The sequence below is a fragment of the Rutilus rutilus genome, assembly GCF_951802725.1.
Source record: "Rutilus rutilus genome assembly, chromosome: 19".
NCBI classification, from domain to species: domain Eukaryota; kingdom Metazoa; phylum Chordata; class Actinopteri; order Cypriniformes; family Leuciscidae; genus Rutilus; species Rutilus rutilus.
Genome location: NC_140232.1, coordinates 30,399,492 through 30,426,946, shown reverse-complemented (window position 1 = coordinate 30,426,946; position 27,455 = coordinate 30,399,492). Strand labels below are relative to the sequence as shown.

The 27,455-nt window shown below is 37.6% G+C and overlaps 1 protein-coding gene across 3 annotated transcripts; it reads left to right on the top strand.

The window, feature by feature from the left end:
• Nucleotides 1–26,337, top strand: LOC311278843 (leucine-rich repeat neuronal protein 1). 3 transcript variants are annotated; one of them, XM_084389934.1, is made up of 5 exons: nucleotides 1–670; nucleotides 1,486–1,546; nucleotides 1,919–2,092; nucleotides 8,261–8,760; nucleotides 21,895–26,337. In XM_084389934.1, the coding sequence occupies exon 5, from the start codon at nucleotides 21,980–21,982 to the stop codon at nucleotides 24,224–24,226; it is 2,247 nt and encodes a 748-aa protein (XP_084246060.1). In that variant the 5' UTR covers nucleotides 1–670; nucleotides 1,486–1,546; nucleotides 1,919–2,092; nucleotides 8,261–8,760; nucleotides 21,895–21,979; the 3' UTR covers nucleotides 24,227–26,337. The 3 variants fall into 3 exon arrangements, with proteins under 3 accessions (XP_084246060.1, XP_084246061.1, XP_084246062.1); XM_084389935.1 differs by lacking the exon at nucleotides 8,261–8,760; XM_084389936.1 differs by lacking the exons at nucleotides 1–670; nucleotides 1,486–1,546; nucleotides 1,919–2,092; nucleotides 8,261–8,760 and adding an exon at nucleotides 16,376–16,699.
• Nucleotides 26,338–27,455: the final 1,118 nt, after the last annotated feature.

Below are 27,455 nucleotides of genomic sequence, written 5' to 3'. Positions count from 1 at the left end.
CACACACACAGGCCTCAAGTAGAGTAATAGAAAAAAATATTACTAAATTATGTATAACAACAATTTAATGTTATTGGTCTCGCCATATAAGCACTGTCATTTAAAATGTCATTTGCTTGATTTAAAAAAAATAAAAAGCATTATCAAGACACGAACTGCCTAAAAAACACTTGATCGAGCAAAGAGAGCAATATATCCATAAATAATCCCGCTTTTTTTTTTTTTTTCTTATAGCCTCAAAAATTGGATGATATTACTACACGCCTCTTCCTGGTGTGAGACTGTGAAAATTAACACACAAAAAAAAAATCCAAAGAAAAATCCCTGAGGGACTCTGTTTTGTATGTCATGCCTCCTCCGGGACAGCAGCCCTCAGGAAGCAGAGAACAGATATTAATTAAAGTCAGGCTATAAGACTCAGGCGCAGGAGGACCCGAACACAACGCTGATTAACCAAACCCCACAATACTCCTCCAAAAACTCACTTTCATTTCTGCTGAAATGCAAACAGAAAGAATGATGAAAGCGTCAGGCTTATTTCAACGTGTTGACGATGTCGGCGCCGTAAGCTACAGAGAAACTGGGAAGAACTGTTGATATGAAGAGATGCAGCATATACGAACCTGGAATAACCTCATGAAGATAAAGCACGGTTTAGAAAGTTTGTCAGGTAGAACTTTTAGTTCATGAACTGTGGCTGTGTGTTCAGGATAGTAGCTTACTTTTCTTTACATCAAACTGCATTTGTTAGAATGTGAAGTATAGGCTATACACTAGGGTATCGCTACACGGAATAACAATGAATAATAACGAGATAGAGTTACAGTCAAATAAAAGTGCAGGACCAAAATCAAACGATTCTTCTTTGTAAATTTCAAATAACAAAGCAGAGACTGTAGAATAAATGATATTTGAGAGCATAAGGCCTTGTTTTATTGCCCTGGTGCCTCGGGCGCAGCTGCAGATGCTCATAAGAGACCTGAGCATCGGGTCGCTGCTTTTTATTGCGCTGAATGGACTTCATGGCTTCACGCTGCAGGTTTGCTTTAATTGCACCTCACCCAAGGTCCCACAGATGAAGATCGTCAGTAAGGCTCATTAACTCCCAATTAACAGTCTGTTTACCCCAGCCACCACCTGTAAGTGCTCTCGGTTTATGTCTGTTCAGCATGGATCCACAACTCCAGCAACAATAATCCTGTAGATTAAATGAGCACGCTCCAGGGTGGAAGATGAAAATATGTGTCTAAACGCATATCAGGGGACTGAGTACGTGACTCCTCTGTTTGGTTTATTAACTGCTGATGTTTAGTTTTTAAGAACTGACAGCTCACTATCCGTGTAGAAGGCCTGATAATTGGGTTGTTCTTAGAAGGCTTTTGTGTATTACAATTGTTTTTATTGGGCATTTCATTTGAAAAGGTTACTGTTGAAATTATTATCATTGAAAATTACCTTTGAATAGAGCATATTTTCTCACTTCAGGCCCAAAGTACTGGAGATGTAGGCTACAAGTTGAAGTTCTCCAAAAGTTCAGAGTTTACATGTTCTTCTAAGTATGAGTTTTACAAGGATGTGAACCTTTTTTTTTTTTGTAATTACGGTAATTCCGACATGGCGTGAACGCAGCACACCTTATGCTGTGCGTTATATCTCCCAAGTTGCACTACACGAAATTGTTTTCAAACAGGTTTCCTAAAAACTCCAGATGACTTTCAGTCAAAGAATAGCTTTATAATAGTTACTGTATATTTTGTTGTTTGAAATCAAATCCTAAATTGCTATTTTAACTTTATTACAGTAATTTTAGAATTCATATGCTTATATGTTTTTCAAACCATGTGGTCAAAATCATTACCTTAAAGGGAAATGCATGAAATGGAAGTTCAGATAGTCTTTTCTTCCTTGTTACTTGTAGGACACATCAGGAATTGATTGGTTCATTGAATTGTTGTGGTTTGCCATTGGTCAGTCTCATATCTATGGAAGTCAACGGAGACCAGCATCTGTTTGGTTACCAACATTCTTCAAAATATCTTCCTTTATGTTCAACAGAACAAAGAAGTTCATACAGGTTTAGAACAACTTGAGGGTGAGTAAATGATGACAAAACCTTCATTTTTTGGGTGAACTATCCCGTAAGCAATTTTTTAAAAATAAATGATGCAATATTCCATTAAAAAAAGAATTGTCCATTTTGATTTCATGGTGACTTTAAACATTATGTCAAAAAGATTAGAAAAAAGGGACTGCCACAGCTAAGGAGAAAATGCATGAACATTTTCAATAAAGTGACAAATATGACTTATTAAAATCTGTATTTAATCTGTTAAATGTAATTGTGATAAATGGGGACCTGAAAATTTGCTGATATAAAAACGAACTAATGTTTTATTTTGCACTAAACACTATAGGTTAAATAGCATCAAATCTGTCATATAATTGGACTGATTTTTGTAAGTGGGAAATTTCAAAATCCAGTAATTATATCAGTAGTAAGTCATGGGGACACAAATGGCACCAATTCTTGAAAATGACCTAATCACCATATCAATTCGAAATCTCTTGAAATGGTTCATTCTGTAATAATTAATCTATCATTTTGAGCAGGTCTCTGAAAAGCCTGAGACAGCATGGTTAATTAGTGTCTGAATATTGGTTTCATAAGAGGTAAAATAGTTCTGCAGTGATATTTTTCTGTGCTACTTATACAATGACCTTTTCCTCTGTATAACAAAAATGAGTGGAGAAGAAAATGAGGCTGCTTTCAAGAAAAAAGAGAGAAAACCTTGTTAAAAAATTCATAATAACTCAGAATAGAAGCTTGCATGTGATTGTGCAAAGCCAGAGTTCAGATTCCTTTCAAACCCAATGTGAACCAGAGTCCTGCAGTGATCCTGGTTTGTCTCTCTCATGGGTTCCCTTCTCCTCGCTCCAGTGCTCCTGTGTCCTTTAGCATATACTGAATTACAATGACCTATTTTGTCAATGTCGAGCCCTAACGAGGAGAACAGGCGGTCTGCGGCGCTATGACAGTCATTAGAAGCCATGACTGCAGCAACGTCTCATAAACGCAGCAAACATCTTCGCATAAATAACTGCACTCAATCTACCGCACGAATGAGACGAGACGGTGGACATATCATATCAATATACACAAACGTAATGTGTTTGATTGTGCAGAGGTTTTTATTGGATTGTTAACTTTAATATTGCGGTCATTTGCTTTGTGAGCATACGATAGATTGAATTTGTACACTTTTACTTCACTTATAATGTTAGTCAAGGTTTCTAGTGCATTGCTATGCAGTTGCTCTGACATTTTGACTAGTTTCTAGGGAATAAAAGACAAAATGTGAGTGGTGTTTTTCCGTGCAGCACTCACTGGCACAATGCTAGTGTGTTGTGGGTGGTTGTTGTCAGGGCATTGCTATGCAGTAGCCAAGGTGGTTTCTAGTGGTTCTAGTGGTTGCTAGAGCATAAAGGACAAATTTGACTGGTGTTTGTCTGTGCACAACTCACTGCCACAGTTCTGTGGTGTTTATCAGTGGTTACAGGGTGTTGCTATGCAGTTTCTAAGGTGCTAGTGGTGTATAGTGCTTTGCAATGCAGTTGCCATAGTGTTCTGACTGTTTATTAGAACACAAAGGACAAATATGAGTGATGTTTGTTTGTGCAAAACTCACCATCACAATGCTAGTGTGTCGTGGGTGGTTGCCAGGGTGTTGCTATGCAGTTGTTAAGGTGTTATAAGTGGTGTCTAGTGCTTTGCTATGCAGTTGCCATAGTGTTCTGGCTGTATACTAGAGCACAAAGGGCAAATGTGAGTGTTTTTAGTCTGTGCAGCACAATGCTAGTGTGTCATGGATGGTTGCCAGGGTGATGCTATGCAGTGAGTGTGTTGCTATGCAGTTGCCATGGTGTTCTAACTGTATACTAGAACACAAAGGACAAATGTGAGTGGTGTTTGTCTGTGTAAAACTCACCAGTACAATGCTATAGTGTCGTGGGTGGTTGCTAGGATGTTGCTATGCAGTTGTTAAGGTGTTATAAGTGGTGTCTAATGTTTTGCTATGCAGTTGCCATAGTGTTTTGGCTGTTTACTAGAGCACAAAGGGCAAATGTGAGTGTTTTTTGTCTGTGCAGCACAATGCTAGTGTGTCATGGATGGTTGCCAGGGTGATGCTATGCAGTAGCCAAGGTCTTTTGAGTGGTTTCTAGTGTGTTGCTATGCAGTTGCCATGGTGTTCTAACTGTATACTAGAACACAAAGGACAAATGTGAGTGGTGTTTGTCTGTGTAAAACTCACCAGTACAATGCTATAGTGTCGTGGGTGGTTGCTAGGATGTTGCTATGCAGTTGTTAAGGTGTTATAAGTGGTGTCTAGTGTTTTGCTATGCAGTTGCCATAGTGTTCTGGCTGTTTACTAGAGCACAAAGGGCAAATGTGAGTGTTTTTTGTCTGTGCAGCACAATGCTAGTGTGTCATGGATGGTTGCCAGGGTGATGCTATGCAGTAGCCAAGGTCTTTTGAGTGGTTTCTAGTGTGTTGCTATGCAGTTGCCATGGTGTTCTAACTGTATACGAGAACACAAAGGACAAATGTGAGTGGTGTTTGTCTGTGTAAAACTCACCAGTACAATGCTATAGTGTCGTGGGTGGTTGCCAGGATGTTGCTATGCAGTTGCTAAGGTGTTATAAGTGGTTTCTAGTGCTTTGCTATGCAGTTGCTATAGTCTTCTGACTGTTTACTAGAGCACAAAGGACAAATATGAGTGGTGTTTGTCTGTGCAAAACTCACTGGCGCATTTCTGTGGTGTTTGTCAGTGGTTACCAGGGCATTGCTATGCAGTTGCTAAGGTGTTATAATTGGTGTCTAGTGCGTTGCTATGCAGTTGTTATGGTGTTCTGCTGGTTGTTAGGGCATTAAAGACAAATTTGAGTGGTGTTTGCCAATGCAAAACTGTATGGCACAACACTAGGGTTTTGTCAGGGGTTACCAGGGCATTGCTATGCAGTTGCTATAGTGTTCTGAGTATCGTTGCAAGGGCATATAGGGCAAGTGTGAGTGATGTTTGCCTGTGCAGAACTGTGCTGTGAATCCACATAATTTGATGTAACACGTCTGTTTTTTCCTTAAAAAAATTATACAGACATCACAGAAAGAGTCTAATAATAGATGTTTGAACATTCAGATTTGTTCTATCATTACAGAACAGACACCTACGTCTCTTCTCGAGTTCACACTGGTCCCCAATGGCCTTCACTGAGTCAGATGCATGGCTCATCCTTTTACACAGCACTTCATGATTCAGCACTCCAGCCCTACATCTGCTCCAACTACACAACTACATCACCAAAAGAGCACACAACACAAAACCGCCATACAGCACTGCATTGTTCAATAAAGAAAAGTAATAGCATTGAAAGGTTACTTGGTTGAAATGCAGCTCGAGCCTCATGAAAGAGCACATGTAGGACAGACTTTTCTCTGATCATGGTATTTAAAGGAAACACACTTGGCTGTGTGTGTATCAGCGGGCATCTGAAGTCACAAGCCTCTCCCACGGACCGGCCCTGTGGGAATTAATATTTGCCTGCTTAATCCCTCTTAATCCCAGATTTCAAAGGATGTGATTGTTTTTCATTGAGCGTGGCAAAGCTGTAAAACAGCCACAGGTTTCTCTTTGAGAGGCCATTAATGACAGTTAAAATGGGCTGCATAGTTTTTATTTAATACTTGTTTTAATACTTTAAATAATACTGCTCTATATAACAAAACATATAAAACAAGGGCAATCTGTCATTATTATTACGTTATCAAACTGGTCCAAACTTTTCCATAAAAAATTTTTTTTCAGATAATTTTTTCAAAATTATATTTTTATTATTATACATTTTATTATACATTTATTATGATTTATATATATTATAATTTTTTTTATTTACTTTGTTTTTATTATTATAAATTCTATTATAAATTGATTATGATTTATATATATTATAATTTTTTTACAATTTTTTATTATTATTTATCATTTTTTTATTATTTAGGCTACTTTGTTTTTTTATTTTATTTACTTTGTTTTTATTATTATAAATTTTATTATAAATGTATTATGATTTATATATATTATATTATATACATATAATAGCATAATATTTTCTTTTAATATTTTTATGCATTTACATAAATGTATTTTCATTATTATTATTTAATCAATCTGGTCTATATATATATTTATGTTTCAGATTGAATAAAAATTAGGCTCTAGAAAAATGGTCCCACCACCAGAATGATGTACCGATCAAGTAACAATTACTTTTATCATGAAAAAAGTGCTTTAACAAAAATATGAGCTGCAAGTTTCATATAGGCATCACTGTCTTATTTTTTCTTATGATTTTTCAAACTATGATTTATTTTCTCTGGCAATTGACAGCTTGTCATATACTGTCGATAGATCTTACGGGCCGTGAATTGAACCTGGAACATTCCTTTGATGTAGAGGTTTCAAGAGTGTATTTTTATATCTTTTGCACATCAAAGTTTGTGATGCTGAAATACAGCAAACCTGCGAATAAATAAGTGTTCTGATGCCTAGCACTTTGAGGTTTTGTCTGAGGGCTCGATTTTTATCCTTGGCTCCCTATTAAGCTGGCAGTACAAACACAAATGTCACTTTGGAAAGAGAGCATCTGCAGAGAACATAAATGTAAATTTAAAGGTTTCAGAAGCATATGGTGTTGTGAAATTTCTTTTCAGAGACTGACAATCTATGACAGTATGTGTGATCTGTGAAACGCATGCCGATTAAAAATAGAAAGAGAACGAAGGCCGTAATGATCACGGGAAGGTCACACACATTTTTCCTCCACTAGTGGATGAGAAGAGATACAAAAATGGAGCCAATCAGCTCAGCAAGATAACATGCATACAAATCAAATACCCAATGTTTCATTATCTTTCAACATCTTTTTAATCTGTTCTCAAACCAGTTCTGGTGTAGAGCACATTGACCTGTGGGTCCATCCAGAACGCATTTACATTTCAGAAAAAAATATAACATAGTTTGTATGCTTGAAACTTCATAAATGATTTTCTTTTGACATTGTTTTGAAACATTGAACAAATTCTCTCTTCGGTAAGAACATGATACGACCAACCATAATGACTCAACAATGACATCACATGCTTTACAAGCAATCGTTCCTTAGGAAGAGAGGAAAGATGACTTTTTGCTGTTATGTAATGAGGCTGTAAACATGATCTTCCCCTGGCAAAGCCCCATGGGTGACGCTATTAGTCACCCTTGGTTTTTGTTGTGTATTACAAGCTGCTTTCAAGAGCCCGAAACAGCTGGAAGAACATCCAGAGATAAATAAAATGTACATCCTCATAATGCAAAATGTTCATTAGAACAAAGGTTGATGGTTCTAATCTTTTATTTTACGATCTTATAAAGTTGCCATACATACAGTCTTAGTGACAAAACCAGCATATTTGATCAAACTATCAGCTGCTGAAGATCTAGAGAGGAGCGTTTCATCATATGAAAGGCTACACTTTTAATTATGACTAAATAAAACTGAGGAACTGAATCTGTCACAGTCAAAACACATGCAATGTTTGAAACTTGCAGGCAGAAACTGCAGTATGAATCATTATAAAGATTGCCTGATTATTTTCTGAATTAAAAAAACTAAATATTATAAAGCAATACAATAAATGTTACTACAAAGGATTTAAAAAAAAATAGAGAACAGTATAAAAAAATCTATATCCACATATCATAACATGAAAAATGTCAAAAACTTTTTTGTTTTCTTGGTTTCAGATTGTCACAATAAAATAGACAAAATATATAATAAAGGTTCAATTCATGAGGAAAAGAAAAACGAAATAAAAAACAGCACAATATGTAGTAAATCAAAATTTCCAAATAAATAAATAAATAAAAATCGAAAAAATAAATAAATTGATGAACAAAATAAGAAAAAAATAATAATAAAGAAAGAAAAATAATAGCCTATAAAATAACATTTAGGCTATAGTTATAAAATGGTCACTAAAAATACATATATTTTTATCTTTCTAAACAAAGAAAATATTAATATTTTCCACAAAGATGTAATAAATCTTAAAAATAAACGTTTCTTATTGAACACTGTTACGGATGCCAAAATCTTTTGTTTGCTTGGTCCCGAGAGGATAAAGGTTTACGAGTTATCTCTGACATCATGCTTTTGTGTTAAACAGAAACCCGAGCGTGTATGAGCTCAGCGCTGATGGCAGGGGTTATTCTTCATCCTTCATGCCTGACGCTGCCGCAGGAGCTCAACCTGGAGGGAGAGCGAAAACTCGACCATTACATCATTGCTATGGGATACACCGATGCCCCGCCCCCTGTGTGTCATTGGCGGAGCGACCTGGCTTGACGTTCCCATTGGTTAATGACAGCGTAATGGGAAGCAGCGAGGGGGCGTGGCCTCGGCGTGTAGGGGCGCTTCAAATACACTGTAAAAGATGCATAAGGGAGCGATGCTGATGCTGGTGATGCGAGAATAATTTCACACCGGAGGCAAGCTTGCGAACGGACCGAGATGGTGATGATGGACTTCATTTTTAGGTTAAAATAAGCACACGCAAAATCAAATCAACTGCCTACCGTAGACGCGGTTATTTGCTCAAATCGCAACATAATAGAGAAATAGGTGAGAGTGAGACCCTGGATCGGATCTATCCTACAATCGCTGGAGGTAAGGGCGTTTCTGAAAGCATCCCTTTGGCGTTTGTGGTTTCAGATCAGAAGTTACAAACTCACAAACTGATGCCCCTTCTAAGAGGGAATAAAACTGCTGGTAAATGTACTGTGTATATATTAAGAGTTTCTGAAGTTTCTGAGCTCGTGCCTTTATTTTGGATTGGCTTGATTTTTTTAATGGAGGTGATATAGTCACTTCGTCTTCACCTGCTCTCAGTGACCCTGTAGGAAGCATCCAAAGAGCCTGAAATATTCAGAACCACATTAGAAACCAGCCTTGCTTATTTTGTGTTATGTCTTTTTTTCAATTGGGTCACACTTTAAATAACAGTGATAATAACAATGTACACAGAAATTAGTGAGAAAACTATTCTCACTGTGTAAATTTGTGGAACTGTTATTATTGGTCTTACATGTAAAATATGACACTGTAATTTAAAGTATTACGTGCATGTGTATATGTTTAGAGGTCTTTCTGCCATGCTATAGCCTTTGACTTTTAATATACCAGATGGAGCCATCAAAACTCTTTACTGAAGTCGTATGTACTTTATAAGAATAATATTATTTAAATAATATTTTATCTGTAATTATGTTTCATCAAAAATGTAACGAAATAACATGACGTTATAGAAGTGCAGTTGTATTTATTTATATAATTTTATATCAGGCACATCTAGAAGATAATGCATCATAACCTATCGTTGATAGCCCAATTTCGGCGGTGATGTTTTCTTGTTTAAGTGCCTTGTGTTTGCATGCGTTGAACAAAAATGCGCTGTTTAATTATAGCTGCTCTAAATAAAACCGTGCAGAAGACCTCTGAAGTAACACACCCGGAGAAAATGGCCCATGGGAATAGGAGTGAACGGAGCAGAGACGGCACAGGAACCCTTAACAGTCGTAATGGATGCTTACATCCTCAGTTCATGTTATCTCACACTCCATTTGATTACTAAGTGCAGATTTATTTCCTTGGGCTGCTTTCCCTGTTTCTTCCTTTAATGATAGAATCCCAGAGTGAGATTTTATTGCCAGATCTTTGTTCTAAATTGACAACAGTTTTGGGCCACAATGGTGGCCAATTACTAAGTGATATTTCATTGCCCATGAATCTATTTTATTGTATTATTATTATTTTTACATTTAGGCATTTGGTAGACTTTCTCTAAAGCAACTTACATTGCATTCAAGGCGTATTTGGAAGCAGGTTTATTAGGCTGCTGTCACTTTAAGACCTGAGGCACAGATCCATTATAATGTTACGCATGCGTTTTCTTTCTCAACTGTTTACGTTCACTTAAAACATAATTGACTGTGTTTACATGAATACTCGACATTTTGACATTAGTTTGTGTGTATTTGACTGTTTAAGCGCAATAAGCAGCGAACAAGAACTCATACTGAGAGGCGGCTTTATGTGCGTGCACTTTAGGTGTGAATTAGTAAAATTATGCACAATATGCGCACTTCGAAATTCAAGCCCTGTAACACCAACAATATCAACCTATTATATCTATCTAATTCTGTGGAAAATGAGTATTAGAAGCATTTCAAATATTTCAGTGTCGATATGTCGATGATATATCTAAATAATCCAGGTTGGCGGGTGTTAATGTCAAGCCCTGTACATTTATAAATATATACTTTTTTTTTTCTTTAAATAAAATAAAATATTTCCTTGTTTGGGACCATGGAAAGCTTTTATCGAACAGTTCTCTAGTGGAGGTGTTTCTCAGGCATTATCAAATGCTAATGCCGATCTCTGTGTGAGCAGTGGTTGTGTGTTTTGTGTGTGATGAAGTGTCCCACCTCTGGACCATGCTGGATGTGGGATGCGTCTCTCAAGCCTGAGTGGTGAAAGGGTTGCTGCCGGTGCTTTGCATAATGCACTGAAGAGTTTGGGCTGTACAGAGGCACTGTTGCATTAGTTTGGAGAGGTTATTGAGAGCTAGCGGTGCTGTGGGTGGAGAAATGCATCAGGTCTTTTGTGGCCCAGAACAAAATGAACATGAAATAACTCTTGGACTTGTCCTTGAGCGAGTCCTGTCCCCTGAGAGATACTTTCAGCTCCATCTCTCTCCATGTCTCCGTCAACATTTAAGCTTATCTGTCTCGCTCACTTTCACTCTATCTCTCTTGTTCCGTCCACTTCTTATCTTTATCTTCTTAATCAGAAATGATTCTCGCCTTCACAGGGCAATGTTGAATCACAGGAAGAGGACAGTGAGAAAACAGCTCATATCACTTACCATTTAATACAGTCGATGAGTAAGAATCTAAATAAGCCGCACTCCACAGAAGTGGAATTGGAATGGCTGGAATAGGAATTTTAAATGAAAAGAAATCAAAAGAACTTTAACACAACAGATGTATTTCATTAGTCCAAAAATTATATAATTTTTTTTTTTACTAAACTCTTTATTACCCTTTTATTCAAATTATTTTACAGCACCATACATCCACCACACTGTTTTCAGATAACAAACAATAAATAAATAAATAAATAAATAAATATTCACAGTAAACTGTGGGGTAAAATAAAGGATTTTCAAATATTCTTAAATGAATTATACATTTTGAAACATTGATTATTCCTATTATCTTATATAACTCTTATGTTGTGTGATGTTTGCTTTTATGGGTATGAGTTCCTACTAAAAAAATAATTGTATTAAAACTATGAAAAGCTATAGCTTTTATATGCACTCCTTTGAATTTCATTCTATTTTCATTGTATTTTAACAAAATTCTGGATTTGAATTGGACTTTAAAAGGCATTCTCAGTCCGATCCAGAATAGCGCACAACTCTGTTTAGTAAACGCTGACTCTTGCCAGAGATTGCTCATGTTAGTTTTACAGCCTCAAATATTGCCAGATCCTAACTTTACTCTGTAATGTTTCATTGGAGACATTTAAACAGTGACTCATAAGTCTATTTTATTCACTCAGCCCACTCTCCCAGCAACAGTTCTCAGTCCTTTTTTATACACCAATAAGTGTATTAATGGACAGTTATCTGCTGTATGGTGGGTTTATGTTCTGGGCCTTTACATTTAATACTCACTGTTTTTTTCACCCCGACAGCCCAGTGATAGGGCAAATAATTTAGTGGGCCCTACAATTGCATTTATTGGCATAAAAAAAAAGAAAGCTTTGAATTTTAAGTGTTTTTCACTCGCAAAAATGCTTACGCTGGCTTTTCTTTGATTTAGCATGCATCCCATTTAATTTAAGCGCTGAACTAGCTCCACCGCACATTTTCAGCTTTTATTTGGCTCTCTTCACAGCTTTGGATGTTGCAGTGATGAAATGTATAGCGACACTGGCTCATGTCAACCTAAACATCCAGTTCTGACTGTTATACGTGTGTTAAAGGTTCACTGCTGGCAAAATGGGCTTTCAATAAAACTTTGCTGTCTATGCAGACACAGTGAAATCGGTACCTGACTAGAGAAAATTGAGAAAAAAGGCTTGTTGTCTTTCTCTTTTGCCAAAACTTCAACACCCATAATGCACTGGGCATGTTGCCATCCAAGACCGCTCCCAGTCTGCTATGGATACACTTAAGGCTTGCCCACACTAAAAGATTTTTAAAATCGTATCATATTTTCCAAATTTAAGAGACCACAAACATGACGATAAAAAATCATAGATTTAACAGTTGTGTTGCTATAGTGTGTGGAGTGCCGCGATGTGACCAGGAAAACACACCACACAGTAACAGATTCCATTCAGAAACAACCAAATTCCCGACTGTGAACACGGGAAATCTCACAAAATCTCTCACGGTCAAATGTGACTTTATAGTAAATAAACATGGCGGACGACGGGCAAGAGGAAATAATAGTGTTTAGATTGCTTTTTACAGAAAATTGTCGGGGGAAAAAGAAAAAGGTTTGGATGAAGTCGTGTTATGCTTCCGTCTTCTGTCAGCTCGCTTTCTGATTGGCTGTCGTTTCGTTCCATTTGACAATCTACAGAGTGTGTGCGCGTTTGTCCACACAACAGGATTTCTGATCTTGTTGGATATTTATTGTGATTAGAGATTGGTGCGGCCCCGACGTTCTTCCGTGCAGATTTAATAACTCTTAACACACCACAGGAAAATCTGATCTGTAGAACCATCAAGATAATCAGGACTTTACCTAGGATTGTCGGAAAAGGAGAATTGGGCCCAAAATCTGCCCGTGTGTAAAATTTGTAGTGTGTGAGTGCCTTTACTAGATTCAAATACCGCCTTGCTTTAGTAGGAAATACTTCTTAGCAAACTTTTAGTTATAATGGTGTCGACTTTATTGTTCCCGGTGCAAGAATTAAAAGGGTAAACGTTTAGCGGGAGTGAGTTCGGTTTCCAGTGAAGGATCCAGCGTGTTGTAAGCAGTGGCTCAAGAATATGGAGAGAAAATCTGGAATCTTGTTGTCAACATTTCAAACACGAACACAGTGTTTTTAGGCCAAACTCATCCAGGGGAAAAAACTGAAAGAAACTGTCGTTCCGTCAGTTCTGCACATACAGGAAAAAAAGCTGTTGCCATAGTCTTCCATTTTTACCACAATGCTGTTTGGAGTAGACAAAGTATGATATAATTTTCAGTGATAAACTTACAATAACTGTTTTATTAATAACCCTCTGTCGATCCGACTGTCTGTGGGTGGGGATACCAAAATGCGGATTTATAATATGTAATTTTTTACAAAATCCGACAAATTTTCTCAGAATTTCTCAGTCCAAGTAACGTGTAAACATTGTTCATTTACTGTACATATACTACCAACATTGTAACAATACAAAGCGGGTTGACTTTATACGCCGACGCATGTATCATTCCTATTTTGCACCCGCGCACAGCGGACCTTTCCCTCCACAGACGCACGTCTGTAAATTAGGAAATGAACTTGCGCTCCCGGGGCAGTTCAGCAAAAAGAGGAGGCATGTTCCAGCGCAAACGGTCCCTGGTGCTATTTTGCAGGTTTAGAAAACAATTCCGCCACAGACCAGGAAAAACCTAGTCTAAAGTCAGTGGCATGTTATTCATATGCTATTTTAAGGGCGCATGCTTGGCCATAATCAATGTAGCGTGTGCACAACGCACATACACTTTGCTTCTCTCATCTACACACAGACGCAGCAGTTCTCCTTTTTAGAAAACCATACATTATTACAAGGAAAAATATTACCACACGAGGGAAATCATTGTTGTGTCCATGAAGATGTGAAAAAATAGGCATAAATCTAGCTTACACATTTACCCAAATTATTATACGCCTGTTTAACCGAAGCTAATTTGGGTGGGTTTCTCCCATCCCCAATGTCACTTCTCTGTGTTTTACGGCCCTGACGAGAACGTCGGTCTCCTCGGCTGTGAACCGCTCCTGGTGTGCGCCTGGCAAATCCGCCGTTATAATAGCAATCGAACAATGGAACAAGCACGCCTGCTCTTAAAGGGAATGTGAGATGTCGCTCTGATTGGTTTATTTCACGTTACGCCCAAACCACACCTATGAATAATGAGGCTACTTCAGTGTCGGGCGCAAGAGTCATTTATCCCGCCGGTATAATAGCAACAGCGCCAAAGACCCGCCCACAAAGTTACTTGTGTTTCGTGCTTGATACTTGCGTTTCAGATCGTTAAAATAAGGCCCTAAGTCTCTTTTAAGTTTCATGCATTACCAGACATTTATCAGCCATAGACTGGATTTACATTAGTTTTACATTAGTTAGACAGTTTGTTGTTCAGCGAAGGTTAACCACTGTCATATTGATATTGGTAATTTATATTAATGCGCGAGAAGCCGATGAAGGGTCGGAAATGAGGTCACAAAGTGTTGACAGATTGTGACGGCCCAGATGCATCTTTCCTTCACACCAATTAACAGCTGCTTTTTTCCATTTTTTACCCAATAGTAAAAGGCAAGGATGAAAATTAAAGACCTGCCTGCAGTGCTCTCAATAATTAATAACCCATCTATGAATATTTCATCGGCTCCGATACGTTTGCAGATGTGAGGGGCTGTGTTCAGGCATGGCAAATAAAAAGGAAAGGAAAGTGTACTAAAAGAGAGATCAGCCCCAGAGGGTTATCGGCTACGCACCCTCTCCTAATCTCCAATCACCACTGTACTACTGCACATCGACGGGGAACAAACCCATTGTCTTGCTCTTCATTGTTGTACTTTGCTCTGATGTATGGAGTCATGTGAACCTTTTCATATCATTACGTTTTAATGGTTTGCAGTAGCAACGCATTATTATGTTCTGTGTACATTGCAGAGTGTGAAATGTAGGGCACCTTGTAAATACAATTGTCAGGATGCTTGTTTGTTTCCAGCAAATGTAATCACTTTTAAAAGCTCAAAGGCGAAGATTTAGCAGTATAACTTTTTGCACCAGACTCGTGAACAGCTGGCTGGATAATCTCGCTTAAATTACAATCTGAGCCATTCATTCAGTACACTTCGCTTGGCCACTGACCCGAGTGGCGCAACTTTTTATAATAGACACAGTGAATCAAACAACATCTGTATCATTTTTTTCCTTTCAGTTTTTGTATCATGAGGACTTTGGCACATGATATGCAGACACATTCAAAAATCAGATTTTTTGTTGTTTGAAAAAAGGAAAAATCAGGATCTGGTGAAACACACTATAGAGTAATGATTTTTTATGTATTCTAACTTATTAATATTGATATTAATGACAACATTAGTGTATATGTGACCCTGGACCACAAAACCAGTCACATGGGTCAATTTTTTTAAATCGAGATGCACACATCACATGAAAGCTGAAGAAATAAGCTTTCCGTGGATGTATGGTTTGTTAGGATAGGACAATATTTGGTCGAGATGCAACTATTTGAAAATCTGGAATCTGAGGGTGCAAAAAAATCGAAATATTGAGAAAATCTCCTTTAAAGTTGTCCATTTATGTTTGCGATTGTGCTGCATCACTCACAAAAATACATGTTTTATATATTTATGGTAGGAAATTTACAAAATATCTTCATGGAACATGATCTTTACTTAATAGCCTAATGATTTTTGGCATAAAAGAAAAATCGATAATTTTGACCCATACAATGTATTGTTGGCTATTGCGACTTGTGACTGGTTTTGTGATCCAGGGTCACAATATGTATGTACAGTGCATATTTAGTTTTATAAAAACATTAAGCATTACTATGCAGTGCAACAATTATATTTTCTATAAGTGTGTAATAGTGTAATAATATATAATATTGTAATATTATACATACATATACATTATATGTAAATAATGTAATATTTACATAACTATTGCAGTGCTATTTCTATTTCTTTTCTTTTAAATTAGATTATGTCCTTAACTGGATAGTTCCAAGAGTTTAAAGAGATTTATTTTTCTATCTATTTGAATTATTTTCATCTTTGTTTCCTTTAGGGCCTTATTACTGTAATCTCTCGACTGTGTATTTACATTACAGATTCACTAACCCACTCAGGTGGTTCTCTCTGTCTCTCATTCACTCTTTCATTCAGCTCTTTCCCAGCTCTCTCTCTCTCTCTCTCTCTCTCTCACTGAGTCTGTATGTCCCATCACACACATATGCACAAGGAAGCCCCAAGGGTTGGTCCTTTTTGCTTCTCTCCTGTCAGGTTGCCATGGCATCAGGCAAGGTGGCCCCATTTCCTGCCGCGCAGAGGGGCCGGGGGGGTTACGTCCAGAATGACCGTCCCAGTGTCTAATGCGATCGGACAGGCGTGCGGAGTAGTGTCACACGCTACAGCCAGACTGAGAGTCAGACTCTGAGACGCGCACACACACACTCACAGATACTTCTTCATCGCTGAAGGTGATCTGATCTCTGCAGCAGCAGGATGGGCGGAAACAAGATGGCTTCTGCTTAAGATGATCTGTCTCCAGTCTGTTAAAGGATCAGCACCTCTGAGGGTGAGAGGGGGCATTGGAAAGATATATCACTTTAAAATCTCACTTGCTTCTCTGAGACAGGAGTGAGCAAAAATAGAGAGCAAAAAAAGGAGAATTTGCTGAATTTGTTGATAAAAAAAAAGGCCATGCTGAGATTTTCCGTGATACCAAATAAGTAAGAAATCCCAATATGTACTCAAGATCAAAAAGATCTAATGATCTGAGCTGCTAGCTCTGTGTTCTAACTGTGTGTCAACTATCATCTTTTTGTCTTTTCTCCCAAGAATTCTTCCCCAGATGCTATTAAAATGCACGGGTTGGCAGAATGAGAGTTAGCGCACTGAGAATAGAGAAACACTCTAGCCTTAGGCAAGAAACACACGCAAATATGCTAACGCTGATGTAAATGCTTGGCCAACACATTGCTAGCATAATACTGGTCTCTTCTGAAAGTAGACACACTTGTTATTCTCAGTAGTGTTGTCAGTGTTAACTAAAACTAGATATGTTTTTCAGTAATTGAAATAAAGATTACAAAAACCTAGACTTAAAGAAAATGAATATCTGACAAAAATTTGAACTGAAACTTAAATGAAATATAAAAAGTGGAAAAATAAAAGCGAATTTAAACCATTAATAAATACTATAATAGTGTTTTAATAATAAAGCCACACTGATTTAAAGCCTGTAACTTCAGCTTCTATCTACTTGAATGGAGATAATATTAGAGAATATAAACACAGTATATAAGTAATATATAAAACTTTGTCAAAATGAATTTTTAATAACATTAAATCAGGAATAAAATCTGACAGCAATGGTATCATAAATTGCGCTTTTTATGCTCTAATCATACCAAAAAAAATACCTGGAAATAGCTGACAAGATGGCCACCAAGTGAACTGTGCAATGATGTTTACCAAACACTTGACATAACAGATACCAGATATTGAATCGTGATTGAGCAGGTATAAGTTTCTTTATTACATTATAAAGCTGCTACAGTATACCAACATTTATGATGATATAAATGTGACGAAGGCCAGCTAGTAAAGAGCTGTGCTGGTAAACCTCACTCCCCTGGTCTCAAGAGGCTCACTGGCGACTGGCGCTGTGGTTTTTAAGCATCTTTGTTAGCGCGCCCGCCTCCTATGCCGGAAACGCTGGTTCGAATCCCACTCGGAGCAGTGCGAGTAGAACCGGAGGGGTTTCATAAAGTTGGTAATGAACTTAATTGGTCAGATAGCTGCTATAAAATTGTGATTTCATTTGCTCAGCATGACTTTCCTGAGAGTAGTTGACCTGAAAGAGAATACAGTTAAATGCTATTATCAGCTAATAGCACCCCGCGCTCGGCTTGCATGCTTGTATTGTGTTATGAATTGTTGCTAAAAGCATTTGCTTTCACATACCTGTGTAGAGTACATTTCAGGCTTTATTCAGAAGATTGTGTCATTAGGGATTTTGAGATCTCAAATGTCATCATGATTCCCAGTAGCTCTGTTTCCAAAGAAACAGAACAGGTTGTACGTGAGTAAAAGTGACTCTAGTGTTGTTAAAATCTGATCCGTCCAACCTGAACTGCCTAGGAAGCTTGACGACAATTCGACAACAAGCTAATGCAAGAGATTGCATGAAGTGTTATGGACTTTTATGTTGTGACAGCACAAGTCTTAGAAGTACATCAGACGTTTGAGGCTCTTTGCAGCAAAGAGGGACACACCCCATCCGTCTGACTGTCCCCTCCCCCGTCTCATCTCGCCCCTCTTCAACACACCTCTCAGGGGAGATCATTTGTGTTCGACGCATGAAAAGATCATAGTGTGGAGGGGGGTGATCGAGGGTGGGTAATTTTTCCCCATCTTGTTTTCATTTCCAGAGCCAGTGCCGTATGAGCGTTCATCCACATTCTGGCTTTGTTCTGAGAATTTTGAACAGGCCTATCGCTGCAATCAAGAGCACTTTCTACAGGCTGAGCAGATTAAAAGACCCCCAGACTCAGCTGAATATAGGCGGCTCATGTCTCTGTGTGAAAAGTGTTGTATTTTCTTGTGTTAAACTGCCGCCACACGTGGAATTGTCTACCATTTAAAGCACACAGTCAGGTCTCTCTGAGGTTTATGACATTCATTAATGAAAAGCTCTTTCATATTATGAAAAGTATACCATGGTGTTTTCTGAACTTCTTGGAGTGTAAATAGTATGGTATATGAATATGGGCACCTAACTACGATACGCAATACGCATTCACTTGAGGAAAAATAATCTACTCTGTTTTTCTGAATTAATGACTTCATTATCTCAAAATTATGAGATAATTTTTCTTGAAAAAAAATGTATTTGCTCTGTTTTTCTGAATTATTGAGTTAATTATCTCAGAAATATGAGATCATTTTTCATTAAAAAAATATTTTGTTCTGTTTTTCTGAATTAACGAGTTAATTATCTCAGAATTACGAGATAATTTTTAATGAATAAAAGTTTTTGCTCTGTTTTTCTGAATTATTGAGTTAATTATCTCAGAATTATGAGATCATTTTTCATAAAAAAAATGTTGTTCTGTTTTTCTGAATTAACGAGTTAATTATCTCAGAATTACGAGATAATTTTTAATGAATAAAAGTTTTTGCTCTGTTTTTCTGAATTATTGAGTTAATTACCTCAGAATTATGAGATAATTAAGTCATTAATTCAGAAAAACAGAGCAAATATTTTTTATGAAAAATTATCTCATAATTCTGAGATAATTAACTCAATAATTCAGAAAAACAGAGCAAATACATTTTATTTCAAGAAAAATGTATCTCATAATTTTGAGATAATTAAGTCATTAATTCAGAAAAACAGAGCAAAAACTTTTTATTCATGAAAAATGATCTCGTAATTCTGAGATAATTAACTCGTTAATTCAGAAAAACAGAGTAGATTATTTTTCCTCAAGTGAATGCAATACGCTTCCGTACCTAACCCTTCATGATATTTGTCAAAATATAGGACACCATGGTATTATCATCATGGTAAATAGCATGGTACTTTTTTCTTTTTACTATGGTATTATGAAAGAGCTCTTTATTACCATGGTTTCACCACAGTACATTTTTAGGTCAGATGAGCAGTTAGGACAACAGATCACGTAGAAGCACATAAAACCCTGTGCTCTCCTAGTTATTGTCTTATTTTGCTTATGACATAACAGAAAGGGACGTTGCGCTTGATTGCATCACTGGGTCTATTTTAATGTGCAGGATGTGTGGTTTGTGAGAGACAAAACTTTGATCCTTTGAGCACTGATGTGCTTTGAACAAAGTTATTGTTACATTTGGTGCACAATATAAGTGTCACTTTCCATCTGCTCAGTGCTCCGTCATTCATCAGCTCTCATTTTAAATGTTCAGGACCCACATTTTACATTGGATGTCAAATGCTGACCAGTACAGAAATACTTTATCCTAAAAAGTAAAGAAAATTGTATTTAAAATGTTAAGTTATTTAAATTAAATTGATCTACATAGCTATCCAATAATTGACAGTACAAAAAAAAAAAAAAAAACTATACTGTAGTAGTCTGGGTCATGTTTTATTTTACTTTACATAGATTTGTTCATGGTTTTCAAGGATGATACCGTGTAACACTACTTGTCCATGTTGGCATCTGTCTTATTTGATAGTTTCTACCAAGCCATGAATTTACTTTGACTCTGATTGCATGATTTGAACTGATTGAATCAGTTCATGCATTCCCTGGTAAGCAAACCCATGACCTTTGCATTGCTTTTCTATTTAAAGTACAGTAACACAATAAGTGACAGATGTATTTGCATCAACAGACTGTAGAGTTTGATTGGAAACACAGCCTTTAACATCAACAACAAAAGATATTGGAATTGTTTTCTATTTCTATCTAGCCTATTTATTTTGCAATCCTATCTATGGTGATCCTCCTAAATATGGGAATTATTTCTATTTGTATATCTATTTTGCTATCCTAACTATACACAGTTATACAGTGAGTTTCATTTTATTATTTGAGTTAAGCATTGTTTTTTTTCTCTCTCTCTGTTCCCATCAGTACAAACCTTGACAAGAATCACTGTTACGACTCTTCTAAAGTCAGTTAGTGTTGCCGTTTGTTCTAATCAGTGCTGTCGTGCTTTAACTTCAATTACAGATTTGTGAAAACATATGGTGGGACTTTTAGATTTTCCTAGTTTAGTGTCTGTGTGAGTCATGCTGTAAAACCTATTAACAGCTCAGTCTTCAGTTCTTCTCTCGCGCCTCCTGCCTGTTAAATCCAGCTCATTAGCGCCGAGCGGCAATCAGGGGAGCGATGCATCACAAACCCTGGCATAGTGGGAGATCAAACGGTAGTCCATCACCAAAGGCTCCTGTTTGAACTCGGGGCATATTTCTTTCTTTTTATGACGTTGGAAACAAAATGCTTTTTATGACAAATGTAGGTTATTTTCACTCCAAATGTCTTGGTTTGTATTGCGGAAGATTGAATATGTGTGGTAAGCAAATTCAAAAAGTAGCCAAAATGCTTGAGGCTTAAACATGCTCTTGAGATCTCAAATGCCTCTGGCCTGGAGATATTTTGTCCGTTGGTTGTTTAGAGTGTGATAAAGTGATTGGAATCTGTTTTATTGCATTGGTATTCATTTTGCCTTTCCTGCCGTATAGTTGCAGCCCCTCTGAGAGCAGTTACACTCAACGGTTACAAGACCGTGCAATTCTTCCAGGCGCACTTACACTTATGGGAAGATGGTACTGAGACGTATGGTGGAGCACTCAGGCTTTGATGTGTGGCTCCTTTCATGTGTTTGTTGGAGCCTGTGTTTGGCAGGTGTATTTTTTGCATGCAGGCCGGAATAAGGCTGCACGCTCGCTAACAATTGCTCTCTGTTTGACTAGAATGAGAGATGACTGAATAATCAATTATCAGAGGGATCTCTGAGCACTGGCAGGGGAACGAAGTGTAGGATATTAAAAATGTCAATTCTGGATATTTACTCATTGCAAAATATGCTGCTTTGATTTGTTTGTGTGATCTTAAGGAGAGCAGAAATTGCAGTCTTTATGTTTAATATTCCTTCTGCGCATACTGCAACTGATGCTAATAAATATCACATCTAAAGTTGCCGTTTATGTCATTTGCACTCGGCTGACATCATATAATCTGCATGATTTATATGTCTTCTTTCTTTTTCATTTTGCAGGGCTGGATGAGAAAATTCCTGTTTTCCATTTCGCAGAAATCTTCCCTCCAACTGTCAACTACCTACTGGGCACAGCACTCTAGAGATGCTCAATATGGAGAGAACTGCCATTTCCACTTCACTGCTCACAGTCTGTTTTGTGTTGGCTGCGTGTCGCTGTTCCCTTGCGATTCCCTTCTGCCCTGCCCAATGTGTCTGCGAGACCCGCCCATGGTACACGCCTCAGTCAGTCTACCATCAAGCCAAGACTGTTGACTGCAACGAACTCCATTTGAGCAGAATCCCATGGAATATTTCAATTGATACTCAGGTGCTGCTTCTTCAGAGCAACAATATCTCCAGGGTAACCTCAGAGCTCCAGAGCTTGGTCAACCTCACGGAACTGGATCTCTCCCAGAACCACTTCACACAAATCCAAGACGTTGGCTTAAGTAACCTAACCCAACTGGTCACACTCTACCTTGAGGAAAACCAAATTAAAGAGCTCCCTGATATGTGTATAAAGGATCTAGTCAGCTTAGAGGAGCTTTATATTAATCATAATCAGATCTCTTCTATTGGTCCTAATGCCTTTTCAGGCTTGGGGAACCTGTTGAGGCTTCACCTTAACTCCAACAAGCTTGTGGCGATAGACAGCCATTGGTTTGAGTCCCTACCCAACCTTGAGATCTTAATGATTGGGGAAAACCCAATTCTTGGGCTGCAAGATATGAACTTCCACCCCCTCTCCAAGTTGCACAGTCTGGTTCTCGCGGGAATGGGGCTCAGGGAAATACCTGAGGGTGCTTTCCAGGGATTAGAGTATCTCGAGAGTCTCTCGTTCTTCGATAACAAGCTCACGGCTGTGCCAAAGAAAGCCCTGCGTGTTCTACCGAGCCTCAAGTTTCTTGACCTTAACAAGAATCCTATCGTCCGTATACAGGAAGGCGACTTCAGAGACTTTCCCCACTTAGAGGAACTCAGTTTGAACAACATGGAAGAACTTGTGGCGGTTGAGAGGGGCGCGTTCTCAAACTTACCACAAATGGCCAAATTGGAGCTCTACAACAACCCTCACCTGTTCTTTATAGACCGAGCCGCTTTCCTAAAAATGCGTGTCTTGCGCACCTTACTGATCCACAATAATGACCTCACACTTTTGCCCCATGAGATTTTATCCGCTTTCCCCAGTCTGGATGAAATCAGTCTTCATAGCAACCCACTCAGGTGTGATTGTCTCGCCAATTGGGGGCCCATCCTGGGCAACCAATCGAGCCTCAAAGTTCTGGAGCCCCAAATAACTCTTTGTGCATCCCCACCACATCTTGTCGGCCAATCCCTTCAGGAAGTGGTGTCTGCGAGTTGGAATGGGGCAAGCAATACCTGCCTGCCTCTAATTTCCCAGCATGCCTTCCCTCCGCTGCTCAATGTCACCTTAGGACAGCTTCTAACACTCAACTGCTGGGCCGTGGCAGATCCAGCGCCTCAGTTTTACTGGGTGACACCCACCGGTGACAAAGTCACTTCTGAAACTGTTTCCCCATCCTCAAATGAAGGAGGAGGAATGACGAAGAAGAAGCACCGGATGCAAGAACAAGGAGCTCTAGAGATCCCGCATGTCGAACCCGAGGATTCTGGTCTCTATACATGTGTTGCTTGGAATGCAGAGGGAGCCGACACCAGAAGTGTCTCTGTGTACGTGGATAGGAGCAACTGGCATGGTGGACGCTCTATTGGAGGTCATCATGGGGTGTTGAATACCACCGGATCCTTGGTAATCCTGGCAAAAATTGTCCATGCCCAGTCTGTGGTGCTCGAATGGAAGGTGCACCCATTTGGCGTCTCTTCCAACCATGAGGTGGCGCAACCCAAGTGGCTCAGCGCTACCGTAAAGATTGACAACCCGCAGATCAGCTACACTGCAATGGTCCCCGTAGATGTCCAAGAGTACAACCTCACACACCTCCTACCTTCCACTGAGTACCGGGTTTGCCTGACCATGGCCGGCACCGAGCAGACCCAGCACTCTTGTGTCAACGTGACCACTAAAGAAGCCAGCTTTGCTGTGGAGATGGTTGCCCAGCCGGCCAATGTAGCCCTGGCAGCCGTCATGGGCTCAATGTTCGCCATCTGCATCATGGCTCTGTTGGTGTTCTATATGGGACGGCGCATGAAGCAGAAATCTTGTCATCACTCTCTTAAGAAATATATGCAGCACACCACCTCCATTCCCCTGAACGAACTCTACCCACCGCTTATCAACCTCTGGGAGAATGAGACGGAAAAAGAGAAAGAGGGCGCTGCTGACCCTCAAAACTCACAGATAGACACTTCAAAAACGTATATGTGGTAGCTGCACAACAGAAAGTAGATAACAGACATTTTAAACAGTATATGAGGTACTGTTATGTACATAAATGACAAGTATGTGTTACTGATTTGTCATTGTGAAAAATATATGTATTTTTAGATTGTACCTTTCAATGCCAAGCACACTTGGTTGCAGTTGTGATTTGTTAGAAGACCAACAGACGTGGGCAGCAAAACACATTTTATGCTTTTGCATTGCATTGTATTTTCTGAGACTAATTCCACGTTAAGCATGCCAATGTGTTAATAATTCATATAATTTATTCATTCTATATCAGCACTTAGCACGATAATACACTAACACAGATCAACACTATTTATATCGCCTCACACATGTCAAATGCGTTCACATGACGTCAGATTCACAGTTTTTGCATGGAATTTTGCATGATATTTTGGTGCTAACAGGGTGAGTCCTTTCCTAGTTCTCTCACTTCTAAAAATACACCGGTGTGAGAAGGTGACATAAAGCGTGCTCGTCGCTCTCATTTGTCTTCAGCTCGTCGCATTTTATCACCTGCATTGTAATGAAAATAAAACCTGCCAGGTGCTATGAAGTTGAAAACTAATTAACTGTCATATGTAATTAATATCTGGAACACAACTGCGCAGCTGTGCTTATTTATTCTTGCATTGTTAAATAACTATTTATTGAAGAGTGTTTGAAAATGGCTGTGTTTATTAGCACTGCCTGAAAATGTATTTCATAATTGATAGAAAAAATCATTAGCCTATAATGATTATGTGGTTCAAATGCGTGACATTTACTAGCAGACGTTCACCTTCGTTCACAGTGATGGGGCCGTTTTGTGCTTTGCACCTCATCATGCGCTTGTTGTTTTGATTACTGAGAGATTGCTTCAGTTCTCAGTTAAATATGTTGCCAAACTCAATATTCACACAATTCAGTCTTAGTGTGGTATATTAGGTATCAAGTGAGTGTGGAGAATGAGAACTGAATTGAATGAAAATTGAAAACAAATCAATTTGGTTGTTTTTTTCACCTCGCATAGATTAATTAACCTTTAAATTGCACATGCCACCCTTAAAACAATATTAATTTTGTCTAAAGGTTTTAAAATGTTTAAAATTGAGATTTGTGCACAATCCTGCGTTATATTGATCAATACAAATGTTATGCAAGACACACGCTCATGTATTGTTGTTCTGTATTGTATGAGCAAATCCAACATCCATCCAGATATGAATGAAATATAACCAAATAAAATTCTGATCTATCAAAAGTGTTCTAAAAGGCTCTAACTTTAAAGGTGCACTCTGTAATTTACCCTAATTAAGAATAATGTAACCCTAAAAAATTACATTATATTTTATTTTTTACATTAGAGAGGACTCCAGTCATATCTAATCTAATAAAAGCTTTTAACATATGACTGTCTATAATGGCATTTCAAACCGGAAACTTTAGCTTTAGCGTGATGCTGCATTCACATTGCTAATTGTCAGTGTACTGTTAGTCCAAGAAGACTCAGTGCAATATAAAAAAATTATGTTATGAATTATTTGAATGGATGTCTGGGTATATTTATAGCTCTGAAGGACTGTGAGGAAAATCTTTTTAACATCTGTTTTCTTGCTCAGTTTTTGAGCTAATTATTGTAATTGTTTTTTTTGCTGAATTTTTTATTTTACTTTATAATTTGTGGGGATAGAAAATGCACTCAAGTTCATATGGACAACTTCTAGAATTGACACGTTTGCAGTCAGTTCTGATATGAAATGTATTTCATACACATGTCACATGATTTTAAGGTGTTCTTTCATCACTGACTGTAAATCACATTGTGTGTTATTATTACCGGAAGAAGAGCAGAGAAAATGTCACCTTAGATTAAGCATTAAATGTTTCATTGCAGCTCTGCCCTCTAGTGGTGGAGGACACTAATGACGTCTTAAACGATTTGCTGTCTCTCAGTGAATAGCAGGGTATTTTGTAATAGAGGAAAAATATTGTTATATTTCAAAGTCAAAAATAATGGTTTTACACTGTTAAGACGTGTTGTGACGTCCATGCGCAGTAGTTCAGGAGAAATGATTGTCTGAAGAAACATTTGAGAGAAATAAACACAATATCACTACAACTATAGGCTACAGCTTCTCTTTATTGGTTTTCCTTGAAGTTTATGTCTAAAACTGTTTGAGTATCAATACTTTAAAATGGCTTCTCCTGAAAAGTTTCCCCCTTAAAACTTTAGTGACAAAGTGCCATTTTAATATGTTTAATATTAATCGTTACATATATATTTTTTTAATTGCACCCTGATGATCCAACCCAGCATCAACATATTTTGGAAGCCTTTATTTTCATAAAATGAGTTTTAACTTTTTTAATTGCTATGTTATAAACCAAGATATCATCCAGTTATTTATGTAATTAACCCAATTACATTTTGATATATTGAGAAGTATTTTCGAAAGGTTTACATTTATTAAAGGCCTTCTACAACTCTTTCTGTATAGGCCTGTATAATAATAATGTAGAATGTTCACTCTTATTATATTATATTGGCCTATATTATATTATATTATATTCAGTAATTGAAACATTCACATCACAACAGAACCAAGAACCGTATTTTCAACAAAGTCTAATTAATCAGGATTTTTTTGTTTTCTAGTATAGTAGTATAAAGGATTTTTAATTTTTTATTTATTTAATACAACAGAAAGCAGGTTGAGGAGGTATAACAAGCATTTTATTATTTGCAAACACAAAATATGAGATATAATAGTGCATCTGTAGTGTCTGATTGATTCTAAAATGACCAAAGTGAAAACAAAGCACAATTGTTTCACTGTTTTTCACGTTGAAGTGTAGAAGTATGTGAACACTGGCCACACTTAAAATGCAGGAATGTCATTGCATTTAGAAAACAAAATATGAAGGGATGTGCCATTTATTTAAAAGACAGTATTTTCAAAAACACATACCATTTTTAATGATCAGAAGGTCACAAATGTTTGGCTTGAACACTTTAATGGGTTAAACCTTGTTATATTTCTACTTTGGAATAATATCTTACTTCTTAAAATACTTAATATCTTAAAATACACAGCTATAAATTCATAAACACACTTTTGCAAAATAATATCCTATGAAACACGATTTGGGTTACTGACATTTTAACTGTTGTTTACAAGACTATCACATGTCAAAACACATTTTTAAAATGATAATTAATTTATATTGT

Bases quoted from the DNA above. Each gene is read 5' to 3' on its own strand.
- LOC311278843 (XM_084389935.1), top strand. From the start codon at position 21,980: ATGCTCAATATGGAGAGAACTGCCATTTCCACTTCACTGCTCACAGTC.